Consider the following 13817-nt stretch of genomic DNA (forward strand, 5'->3'; position numbering starts at 1 on the left):
GGAAGTAGTATTTTGTCATGAGTCTATAGATTTATCTTATTTATTTCATATGCAATAAAACACACCATCTTGTGTCCTTGCTTAATTATATCATATGCAGATGACTATTTAATGTACAGTGTTTTAAAAATAACATTGTAAAAGCACATTTCACAGTTCCATCACCAACTTCCAACTTTATTAGTATCAAACCACTGCTACAAAATTACATCAAACATGATGAAAATGAACTTGCATACGTGCTATACACAATGTAAGCTTTAAAGTAATTAAAGTATATGATTCTTTTTTTTTCTTGACAAATATCAATATATATCAATGCCACTTAAAGCCATATATGTCATTCCAGTGATCTAGAGCCTAAAATATACAACTATATCCCTGGTGGCTAAAGTATCTCCATACACATGTAAGTAAAGATGACCATTTCAAATTTCTCATCACAGAAATTTCAGCTTCAAGAGTTGAGGAAATAAAAGTACAGCCATCCCAATATGGTTACAATGTCCATTTTACTTTGTCACCAAATTGAACAAAACAAAACAAAACAAATCAAAGATACAAAAATCAAATAAACATATATATACAAAAGTAACCAAAGGTCACAAAATATTTCGAAAAAGCATTAGTGTAAATTTGGGTCATTCTGGCGGGTGTCCTCAATCTGTGCTCAATTACTCAGTATTAGACAGGTGGTTTCACTGGTGGACTTATTCCACTTCACAAAATAACTGCTTATGAACGGTGCCAACACAAATAGCCCATGCCATTCAAAACGAGCAACGAATTACCAGGCCAACCGACATCTAATTAGACATAACAGTGAATTCAAGAGAATAGTGTTTTTATAAAACCGTTTTAAATTTATCCCTTGCTTTTTACGTAAACGCTTCTCCCGATGAGACACAATCGCCGGTTTCAAACAGAGCTTAGCAAATGACAGCTCTGTTAAAACCTTAGCATTATCAAAACCACTGCATCAGTGCTTGGCTAACTTATTTTCCAGCTCAGTGAAAATAATGAGCGAGGGGGTTGACAAACACTTGATGGCGAGTAAAAAAAAAAAAAAAAGCTTTCGTATTCACTCGTTCTTGTTATGGCAGCTACTTTATTATCCAGACGAATATTTTGCCAATGAATGTTTCTACAGGCTAAGTAGTCACGGCGGCCGGTTCGTTTGTCATCAGTTTCATATCATTTGAAGGTTTAACACAATAGCCTCGAACCAAATGGGTTTCAGGAAGGATTATAGGTTTTTGTTCTTTACGGTGCTCCGTGGAGTCAATTAGAATACTGCACAACTGCAATTACTGGCAAACGTTTTGAAAAGGACAGAGGTTTATGTAGATTACTGTCAGCCCTGCCAGAGAACTGCTGGGAGAGTGAGCGCTCACAGCTGGTTAATGCAGCACCCTCCAGCACTCCACAAAATCATCCTCCAGAAACTGACAAAGGCACAGGAAGAATTTTATTAACTGCCAGGTCAGAAGAATCACCTCCCCTGACCGCACACACAGCACTCTCAAACCGACTTTCAAAAGAGTCTGGCCAAGACAGAGATGGAGCTGACAGGTTTTTAATCATTGAAATACCGCCTACCACCCTCATTCTGTCTCGCCAGCAGCTCCGCTCAAGATAGGAGATGAAGTATCTTAAATGTTTGTTTTTTTGGACTGTACACCTGTGGTTACACATCCACCGAAGACTTTTCCATACTGATATGTGCTCATAGGATTTATATATATATAAATAATAATAATAAAAAAAAAAACGAAATTTCTCCCTGATACCACACGGCGAGGGATCCAGGTAGGTGTTGAAACTCAAGGGGTCTCCTCGGGCCACAACATACCGTGTTGCTTGCAGTAATTTGAACCCATTCGAAAATAGCATCTGTCTATCGGGTTTTCATGACCGCCGGCACCATGCGAGTTCTGTATATCTGTCAACAACCAGCGCTTGCCTGACGTGAGCCATTTCGAAACTCATCATTGAATATTAATGCATGTCCAGGAATGTGATTATCAAGTCATTAGATGTTCAGAGTGAAAATTTGCAGCACATTTGCCTGTTATTTACAGACTCTTTTGAAAGGCTGTAACTTTCAAGAGAATTATGCATGCATGAATGCCTCTTGTCTGCTTTTTTTTTTTGTGCCTTTTTATCTTGATATTCACTTACCAGTTTTAATTATGCTTTAATGAGCGCTTTGTTGACGTTTCATTCACAATATTAATTAAAAGAGCATGTGCTACTTCTACATCTTTACAGAACTCAAAATCGGTAAACGTTTTTTAAAGAATGCCCCTTTTATCAGCTATTCGTTTGGACTGAAAGAATCAAATAATAAGCCAGAAATACTGCGCAACACTGATATTTGTCTAGTATGCTAGTTATGAATGACAAATGCACGAGGCTTAGACATGGCATTTGACACGGAATGGCAACAGATCATATCAATTAATACTTTTAAAGGCACATTTTATACAGTACTTGCTTCTAGAGTGGACTCAAAATATGACATATGAAATGCTGCGTATTTACTGTTCAAAGCTACTGATATTAATCGGCGGTTATGAAGGTTTGTGTGTATGATAAGCAAGTGCAATGTTACTTTTTACATCACAACGGCAAGAGCCAGGCCTTGGTATGATAACACAGCGATTAAATATATAAACGTCCCTCGGTTTGATCTTTGAGGCTTTCGGGTCTGTAATAAGCAAAGGGACATTAGGTGAAACCTATGTGATACTGTGTCTGATACCTCATGATAAAGACTTGTGTGAGAATATATCTGTTGTAAGTGTACATGTGTCCTTCAAAAAGTATTTTGTGCAAGAAATAATAGACAAAAAGAATGTAAACTTGTCACGCATTAACCAAATAGCCTAAATGTAGTCCATAGGAAAGGACCCAATATTGCGCACTGAGCAGAAACGATTCTGTGATGACTTTCACATGAAAATAACATTTCATCATAGCTCAAAAGACAGGCCTCGTGATGTTCAGCAGTGTGGAACACATTTCATTAAGTCAAAGCAGCCTCGAAAACGGGTTTTGTTCTCAAATTATCGATTTATGGTAAGTGGCCACCTTAACATACATATTAATTTGACATGCAGCACATTTATAATTTCTGCACATCTTAGTATACAACAAGTGTGTGGGAACTAGGGTAGAGGTTAAACTAAACCTAGACACTGGCTCTACCAATAAGATAAAATGAATTCTACTTTCTTAGAATATACACACACGTGACTCGTTTTCTATTATACCGCATGACTGGTTCACACCCTCTGAGTTAAAAGTAGATTATTTGATTACAAATGGTTCTTTTTTCCAACTTCTACTCGTTTGACAAGAATCATCAACAGTTGTGGCATCTAAAATGAAAGACAACATTGTAAACTATGCCATACTGCATACGTATTTTGAAATAATATTCATTCACATGTTTGGATCCACACTTGTAAGTTTCATATTGTCCCCACAAGGGAAGTGCATATTCTTTTTTTTTCTGCTTCCCTATTCAAAACTATTTCACACTGACAGAAGCAAAGCAGGTAATATGTTAATACATTATAAAAATCCTGTTCAAATTAATCCAACCATAAAACAATCCATAAAAAATAAAAAAAGCCAATAATGAGTGATCATCAGATAAGTACCATTAGACGCTGTCCATAATTTCCTCATTTAATCAAAGTGCACATCAAATATGACCCACTCTCTGCTGTCTTCCCTCCAGTTTGGACTTTGGATTGACCCATTACATTATGTCGCAAGCTGCCGACTGCAGAATGTCTTTTATGCGCTATTATTATTTGATATCTCATTTAATATAACATCGACTGCAAATATATTTTCCTAATAATATAGCTCTCATTTTTAAGACCCCCAGCTTTATTGATTTTGCCTCGTTTTATAACCTTTTGGCCCCTGTATTACTCGCATTTTAATTTTACAATTAGGCTCACAAATAATTTCACAAGATACTACATATATATTTTAATCTCAAGTACAGTCTAAGATTTTTTCCCGCAGTAAAACAATACAAATCACGTATTTCTAGAATAACTAGAAAGGCTTATGATCTTCCTCTGCATAATTCAGTTAAATGCAATTGGGGGTCTATAGCCCAGAGGTCTAAACCATTGAGGTATGGCTGCAGTTTTGGTCCAGAAAATGAATAATCATAATTCATTGTCGGTGGAAAAACCATACACATTAGCGTATTACACTAAAGCTGCTCTTCAATTGTTCACTTCGCCTTTGATTGTATTACTTTTGATATCAATTTCAATATCTCTCCCTTTGTGAAATCTTAAACAGTGTTTCTTGGTTCACTGGATTTAAATGAGCTCACCGAAAAACGTATTATTTAAACACTTTGCCCGCTTTATGGGTATGTGAATGATGTACCAGCATGGAGAGCAAGGTGGCACACTAGGGCGTCTTTCCTTTTTCAATAACAAAGACACTAATGTTGCACACCCTCACTTCTCCAAAGCGTGATTTCAGCTAATTTGAGAGCGTCTGAAGGGGACAATGTGTGCCGATTCACAAAGTGGGAAATCAAGGAAAGAAAACAAGAAAAGAATAGAAAATAAGACAAAAGAAAGAAAAACAAAACCCCTAAAACCGCATGTATTTACATGATGACAAACACCACAGAAGAAAATTACCATCCCAACATAAGCAATGCTGATTAAAATCCCTCGCTTCTTTCCAAACACACTGTACCAGATTGGATCCAGCCATCAGCAATGTCAAAGGATCTGTAAATGCTCAAAAGGGTTCTTTACAGTCATTGTGTATGGCCGTCCTCGGGGCTAGTAAACGCTGACGAGAGAAGAGAAAGCCAGGATCAGGTACCGGCAGGCCAGCAGGACTTCAGCGCCTCCTGTACTTCCATACGGAGCGGTGTTGGGTGCTGTAAACAACAGAGCAGAGACACACGCTGATTAGCAGATTCTCTCTCTCTCCTGGCAGCAAGTCATAGTCTTAGTCAAGCAGTACCTCCTCCCTTTTCATATGAGCGGAGCTCACGCTGCCTGCCTGCCTGCCTGCCTGCCTTCCTTCACGCTCTCAAATCAAGACTCACGACGAGCTCGGATGCCCGAAGGAGTCCTTCAATAAGACGCCTTGTTTTAAAACCATGCTGGGTACTTAAAAATAAGAGGGCATAACAATTAATCTCAAAGATTTGATAGTATTACCTTTGAGCCTAGAGCATATCAACTCTGTTTAATCTATTAGGAAAATATATTTGCATAAGATAGATTTAAAGTACATGCAAAAACCCAATGACATAATGCTTCTCGGTTGTTCTGGGTGGTTGCTATGCCGTTGCTAAGGTGCGGCAACTGGTTTTTACACATTGCTATGTCCTTTGCTAGGGTGTGCTAGGTAGTTGCTAGCATACATATATATACATACGTAGATGCCTCATTAGGCGACTGTTTCTATGGGCCGCTATACGTTAGCCGTCCGCCATTTTCGAACGGTCAAAGCATGTATGAATATCTATATCTGCAATAGACTGAAGCAGATGATTTTATAGGATTTAGTATAGCATAAATGCATGGTAGATAATTCTGCATGCTAAACATATTGGTTAAAGATCTTAACATTATGTTAACATCATTAATATTATTGACCATCAGAGAACCCTACAGACACATTGCTCAGCTTTTAATGAAAGCAGTGAACTCATTATAAACAAGTTAATTGGAAAGAAATCATAAACCGCCACCCAATTAGCCATCAAATTAAATAAATGATAAAAATAGTAATACATTTGTAATGTGTTTAATAAACATCAATACAGCCTATTTATTAAATGATAAAAATAGTAATACATTTGTAATGTGTTTAATAAACACCAATATAGCCTATTTATTAATAGTCAAACCATGTTTAATCATCATAAACTAGGTATTATTTGAAAGCTTAAATTCTCAAAAATCAAACCTGTTTTGCAATCGTTTTATAAAAAAACGTTATAAAATTATGAACATCACATTACTGAATTTAAACCATTTTTTAGGACAGGGAAATGATAAATTAGGAGTCAAAATGATAAATTATTATACATTTATTTAAAATATACAATGCATTAAGAGCGAGGTGAAAACTTTTGAACAGGATGAAGATGTCCACATTTTTCTTATTTTGTTTAAATATCTTTTTTTCATGTAGTACTGCCCTTCAGAAGTAACAGAAGATACTTACATGTTTCCTGGAAGACAAATTAAGTAAAATGTACGTTTATTTTCAAATTCAATAGGTTTTCACCCCCTGGCTCTTAATGCATCGTGTTTCCTTCTGGAGCATCAGTGAATGTTTCAACCTTTTTTTATTAGTTGTGTTTGAGTGCTTCAATTGTCCTCAGTGTGAAAAGATGGATCTTAAAATCATACAGTCCCAGCTGGAGAGGGTTCAAATATGCAAAAGATGCTGGAAAACTGAAGAATGTGCAGGACCTGGAGGATTTTTCTGAAGAACATTGGGCAGTTTAACTGCTCAGGACAAACAAGGGACTCATGAACAACCATCACAAAACAAAAAAACTGCCGTGGATCATCCAGGGAACTACACACAGTATTGAAAATTAAAGGCTCATAAAATTTTGAACGGGGTTATTTTAATAAATTATTTTTTAATAAATAGCTTTTTTTTTTTTGTCTTGTGGACTTTATGTAACATATCTCATTCAGGACAGTATTAAATAAAAAATAACATGCATTTTGTATGATCTCTCTTATTTAGTTAAAATTATTCCCATTTTCACAGATTCTGCAAGCGGTTCACATACTTTTTCTTGTCACTGTATATAATATTTTAGATAGCTTATTATTATACATTATTTGAATGCACATAAATGTACAACACTGCGTGTAAGCTGTGTAAAAATAGGGCTCGTCATGGTCGATCTTTTGCATTCGTCTGAACAACAGCGGCAGAAGACTTGCTGAATGAAAAGGCAATTTCACTCTCTGACAGTAGGGCGCACTTATGGAACAGCAGAAATATGTTGGTTTCTCTTCTTTAACTACTTTTAAATTTAGTTTAATTTAAGCATTTTCAAAGACCAATGTTTGTTTTCACATACTTTCCAGTACTTGAATACTGTGTCTAAACTTCAAAGAACCGTGAAGCCTGTTGTTAACTAACAAATGTTGCGTGTTTTTGTGTAGATCCAAACATTATAATTGCTAATCTAACAGAATACATGAAGAACGCGTTAGCTAACACAACATTAAAAAGCCTAACCAAAATTAAAACCCTGTAATCTTGAGTTTAATTTTGAGCCATACCTCAATTGAGAAACATATAGGCTATAAAAACACAAACCAACACATTCTCACATGTGAAAGGTTATCCATGTCTTCGGGAGTTTTACAGAGGCTGCGCAGTGTTTTAAATTAAATTTTTTATGCAAGTGATGACAGCATCTGAAGTGTTGACGCGAAGTGTTGACACTTCTAAAGTGGCAGCGCGTCGGAATGCCTGGAGTGGTCAAAAGAGGCATCTACGTATACATATCTATGGTTGCTAGGACATTGCTGCTAAGGTGCACCTAGTGGTTACTGGCACATTGCTATGTCATTTGCATTCTGGATGGTTGGAGCATTACTTTGCGGTTGCTGAGGTTCTTTGAATGTTTTTTAACACGTCGCTACAGTATGTGGTTACCAGGGTGTTGCTATGCAGTTGCTAAGGTGTTCCAAGTGGTTATTGGCATGTTGCTATGCAGTTGGTAGGGTGTTCTAGGTAGTTACCATGGCGTTCTATGCAGTTTGCTAAGATGCTCTGACTGGTTATTATTAGCACATTGCTATGTCATTTGCAAGGGTGTTTGGATGGTCACCAAGGTACTTTTAATGATTCTTAGCATGTTGGTTTGACATTGCAAGGGTGTTCTGGGGGGTTGCCAGGCAGTTGCTATACAGCTTGTAAGATGCTTTTTTATTAGCACATAGCTATGTCCTTAGGGTGTTCTAGGTAGTTGCCAGGGCATTGCTATGCAGATGCTAAGGTGTTGTGGGTGGTTCTTTGTAGGTTGCTATGAGCGTGAGCGCTAGTTACTAAGTGGTTTCAAGAGTGTTGTGGGAGGTTGCCGTGGTATTGGAAGATGTTCTGAGTGGTTATGAGCACATTGCTATGTCATTTGCAAGGGTGTTCTGTATGGTCACCAGAGCATTACTATGCGGTTGCTGAGGTATTCTGAATGATTTTTAACATGATGTTACAGAATGTAGTTGCCAGGGTGTAACTATGCAGTTGCTTAGGTGCTCCAAGTGGTTATTGGTACGTTGCTATGTGGTTGCAAGGGTGTTCTGGGAGGTTGCTGAGGTTTTTCTAAGATGTTCTGCGCGTATTCTTAGCATGTTGCCATTGGAAGGGTGTTATGTTCCGGGGGTTGAGGAGGGGGGTTCCCCCTCAGTTGAAATCACATTTCGGAAGGCACTGCAATATGACTTTACTATTAGCGATTAAAAGGGGCAGAGGCTCAAGCCCCCCCGTGCATGCAGCTGTTCTGGGTGGTTGCCAGGGAGTTGCTATGCAGCTGCTAAGGTGTTCTGGGTGGTTCTTTGTGCGGTTGCTCGAAAAAATAGTCCAAAAAGTATTATTCATGTACGATGGTACATAGTAAGAGGCAAAAATGTATCTCCAAGTATGAGCAATAGTAATAGTGATGCTTGCCTTAGCAAACACCACTGATAAGCCTGTGCTGACGTTAGGTATGCTCATATTTTCTCCGTCAACACAGACCTCAATGGCGAAAAGCCTTCAGGTTTGTCCCCGAAGCAAAACAACTTGAGTGTAGTACTCATGAGAGGTGCTTCGGAACAGGTGTGAGAGTGTACAGGCATTCATCTTCATGAGAGTTTTTTTTGTTTCACAGCTCTGTTAATGACAGACACTGGCCTACCTAAGGAGATTAGTACATCACACACACACACACTCACACTCAGGAGATTATGTGTCCTGGCTGGAACTACTGACTCTTTTACATTCAACAATTTTTTCAACGCTTTTGTTGTTTGTGTTATTTGCGAATACGCGTTATGACAGCATCTAATGGAGTCATTATGATATGGATTCATTTGTGGGAACTGTTTTCCCGCAATCAAAACCACAATAAGACTGAATCACAGCATCAAATAGCACATCTGACAGTAATAAGTATGTTTGTGCATGAAAGGTTGATAAAATAATTGCTTTGTGACAAGTTCTCTCCCGAATTGCAAAAAATGGGTGCTCAAAGCTCAGATGAAAAGCCGCACATCCATTTTCGCTCCCATTCCAGCTTTTATGGCTTTAAATTACCAGTGTTGCTTAAACATTTTTATACCCAAAAATACAGCCACATGCAATGGGAAGCCTAGAATATCAGAAATGGCTATACGAGATAGAAAATGATGCAAATTGTGATGATGTGCACGAGATGCATGGTCGGGCCGCGGAGGAAACGAGGAGAGCAAACTGCCCTGTACACTGCGGCTTCATTCTGCCTCCATCCAAAGCACCGGATAATGACACAGTTTTTGCTAGGCAGAGAGAGTGGAGCCGGTAACCATGGAAACAGCTCACATCCTGCATTGGCCCCTTTGCCAGAGCCACAGAGTGTGCACGCTTCCAATGGAACAGAATCATTTGGGCTATAGGCACCTGCTGCAGTATAAGCACTCTTTGTCAAAAAACAAACAACGGCATATGGCCTGTGAACGGTAAAAGGACGAAACGCTTTGTCGCTAGAGTATATTTCTTTCCACCGCCCCATCGGACTAATAGCTACAGTAACGTCAGCGATGATTCAGGGTCGTGCCAGAAACATCCTATCATCTGGCACTAGAAGCAATTAAGGAAAGCACCAATATTACCTGCCTGGCTGCGTTGTGCGAGTTAGGGAGCTGTTTAATATCCCACTGCGTCTAAATCAGTCTGTTGTTGTGACGGTGCAGGTTGTTACTGCACTTGCCATTTTAATTAACTCAACCCCTTCCCACACAGACAGTGGCTTCCTTGTGATTACTCTGCTTTAGGTCTAAAGTGTGTAAATACAGTGAGAAAAGAGGTTATCGCGGTGGCTTTTGCAACAAAATGGTGGTCCCACAGACATATGAGTGAAGTTAGTACAGGTATTAAGAATGCAATGACATTTCGCACCAAAAAACTAATTGTCGGATTAACCGTCTAAAGACGGCATATCTTGAGATGCAAGAGCATCAATTTCCTCATTAATTTCGGATCAGGGGATAATCAGTCATGCGCGTCTAAATCACGGTTATGCACTCTATCTAAGGCACATAAAAACGCCTCGTATGATTATGAAGAGTACACATATTACAATTCTGCATAATGATCGCTGAGGAACAGCTTAAGACCGCGGACAGAAGTTTCCACAAAGCCTATATGTATATATTTCCTAGACTCCAATTAAAGCAAATGAGAGCTCTCCCTCTGTCCTCCATTGTGTATTTGTTTTGGTTGATTTAGTTAACAGCTTAAGTTTTTTTTAAGTATAATGTTGTTGGTGTGACACAGCGCAGAATAAAAAGAGGGGCTGGCACCCTATAATCAGCTGCTAGTTCCAGTTCCACCATTCCTTTTAACGGGCACAAGACCCATCGTTAAGCTGCTTAATGAATTTCATCCTTCTATTCAACGCTCTCCCTCATTGTGCAGCTCTTATGCTCTGATAAAAACAAGTTAGTAATAATTTTGCTGTTTTTTTTTGTTTGTACTTTGCTGTTTTATTTCCACAGTTTCCGTAGTAAACTGACCAAAAGTGACAGTAAAGACATTTATAATGTTCCAAAGATTTCTATTTCAAATACAGTAAATTATGTTCTTTTGAACTTCCTATTCATCGAAAAATCATAAAAAAGTATCATGGTTATGAAGCAGCACAACTGTTTTCAACATTAATACTAATTCTAAATGTTTCTTGAGCCCCAAACCAGCATATAGAAATTTCTGAAGGATCATGTGATTAAGACTGGAGTAATGATGCAGAAAATTTTGCTTCAACATCAAAGGAATAAATTACATTTTAAAATATATTAAAATAGAAAACCGTTATTTTAAATTGTAATAATATTAATACAATATAATACAATATTACTGTTTTTACTGTATTTGGTGAGCATAGGAGACTTTTTTTTCCAAAAACATGAATAAATCTTACAAACTCTAAACTTTGGAACGGTAATGCAGATAAATTTAAATTTAAAGGATTTCAAGACAAACTTTGAGGACCAAAGACGCAAGTGTTTTTTGCTAGTTTCAGCCCGACGCAGTTATGGATAGTCATTGCATGTATCAGAATTAGCCTACCTATTTGCACTAATGATGAGCAAGCAGGTGTCATTGGACAAGCAGATCCGTTTCCTCGCTAGAGAAGCATTCAGTCTTTCTGCTTGCAAATTTCGCCATGTAAATAGCATATGCGCCATGACGCAAGCGCAACTGGCTTTTAAAGGGAATGGGAGATGAGACTCTGATTGGTTTATTGCACGTTAAGCCCAAAACACACCCATGACTCATTAAGAGAATAGGGACAACCCTTTTAGACCACGCGCCGGGCAAGCAGACCATTTTTTTCCGTCGTTAAACTAGCAAAAGTGAATTCTGGCCAGCGTTAATTTAAAAAAAAAAAAAAAAAAAAAAAAACTTTCACTGACGAAAACGAGACGATAACTAAATAAAAACCAGTTTTAGATTGACAAAATATATGATGAAAATCTACTGTCATTTTCGTCAACGGATAAAAACGAGACGGAAATGTTAGGGAGGGACGATTAGGGAAGAGATCCAGTCATGTCCTGTGTAACAGATGCGCACATTTCAGTTGTAATGTGCGGATCTAACGTGCTTCTACAGGCTCACGTGACAGCGCTTCAGAGCGACTCAATCAATGAATAACACACATTTATGCCAGGTAATTGTTTATGAACTAATGCTGAGGAATACTGACAATGTTTACTTTACGATGTTTATATAGTAATATGTTTTAGATGGTTGTAACAATGCATGTTTTATCTCCCTCACCTGAACTTGAATGAGCAGCTGCACCTGCAATAGTAAGACATTTCAAAATAAGAGTCACAGTGTATTTCGAGCTTGTTTATAATTAAAAGTCACGCATTATATACATACGTTTTTGGTTACACAATAAACTATATTTAATTTCATTCCCATTTAATTCATTGTCAGGAAGAAAGACTAAGAACAGTATTTGACACATATTATTCAATAAAGTATCAGGGTTATAATAGTTAACTTAAACCGTTAAAATATTCATTACTTGAAATTAAATAAATGTTAACTGAAATTTAATTTAATTTAATTTGAAGCTTTAGCTTAACCTGATATACTAACTAAAACTGAAATACAACATTATAAAAACTATATAGATGTTTTTAAAAAACAAACAATAAGAAGTGATCAAAATGTCAGTAACAGTCGGTTATGTAATGCTTAAATGCTCAATGAATGCATTACAATTGAACTAAACTCATTAGATTTTAGTAGACTAAAACTAGACTAAAACTGAAAACAATTCAGGTGACTAAAATATGACTAAAACTAAATGGCATTTGTGAAGTCACAACACGCACAACCTTGAGGTGGATGGGTTACAACAGCAGAAGACCCCACCAGGTACCACTCATCTCCACTACAAATAGGAAAAAGAGGCTACAATTTGCACGAGCTCACCAAAATTGGACAGTTGAAGACTGGAAAAATGTTGCCTGGTCTGATGAGTCTCGATTTCTGTTGAGACATTCAGATGGTAGAGTCAGAATTTGGCGTAAACAGAATGAGAACATGGATCCATCATGCCTTGTTACCACTGTGCAGGCTGGTGGTGGTGGTGTAATGGTGTGGGGGATGTTTTCTTTGCACAATTTAGGCCCCTTAGTGCCAATTGGGCATAGTTTAAATGCCACGGCCTACCTGAGCATTGGTTCTGACCATGTCCATCCCTTTATGACCACCATTTACCCATCCTGTGATGGCTACTTCCAGCAGGATAATGCACCATGTCACAAAGCTCAAATCATTTCAAATTGGTTTCTTGAACATGACAATGAGTTCACTGTACTAAAATGGCCCCCACAGTCACCAGATCTCAACCCAATAGAGCATCTTTGGGATGTGGTGGAAGTTTGTCAGTTTTGCTATGTACAAGTCTATGTATTTTGAATTAAAGTGCGCAATGAACTCCGTTGCCTTGAAACTCATGCTGGCGCCGGCTGTTCCTCCCTGCCAAAATGGCGTCGTAAACAGAATGGGTCACATGACCTCCGGAGCACTATTCCAATTCCTGTGAAGCATAGGACTCCAGAACTGAAAGGGAGGCAATTCTTAAATTCAGAATTTTAGCATCATTAACGTTGGTTCATTATTTCATAAAATACACCATATTCGACAAACGTAAAGTCAAATGATTTGTACAGTTGTGAAAATTCAGATTCATCACTACCTAAAACAGCACTGCAGTACAGCACTGGCAAATGAAGCAGCGGTTTACATGATTAAATCAAAGCAATCATCTCATTGGCGGTTATGTGACGGTGGCCATATCTCCAGGTAATCTGCACAGACGACGGCTGGCTGCAGCCTTCCTCCCTGGAGGCTAGTCTTCTCTGGCTTCGAGAGAAGGGTTCAATGTCCTTGACCATCAATCAGTGGCCTATTGTTCCCTCTACTGCCTCCAGAGAAAGCCTCTCCACGCAGGCCTAAGCTTCTGCCGAGTCCTTGGCAAACTGGCGTAAATCCCACATCTCCAATCTTGGATTTGA

General features: G+C 38.2%; 1 protein-coding gene across 2 annotated transcripts in view; it reads right to left on the bottom strand.

Annotated features, from left to right (window-relative positions):
- Positions 1–2153: 2153 nt before the first annotated feature.
- negr1 (neuronal growth regulator 1) overlaps positions 2154–13817 on the bottom strand; it is a 165461-nt gene continuing 153797 nt past the window's right edge. For both annotated transcript variants that reach the window (XM_079840678.1, XM_079840677.1), the window contains one exon: positions 2154–4933. In XM_079840678.1, coding sequence (XP_079696804.1) covers positions 4833–4933 — 101 coding nt within the window. In that variant the 3' untranslated portion in view covers positions 2154–4832. The remainder of the gene's footprint in view (positions 4934–13817) is intronic.

This window comes from Gobio gobio (assembly GCF_949357685.1).
Source record: "Gobio gobio genome assembly, chromosome: 17".
Classification (NCBI taxonomy): Eukaryota; Metazoa; Chordata; class Actinopteri; order Cypriniformes; family Gobionidae; genus Gobio; species Gobio gobio.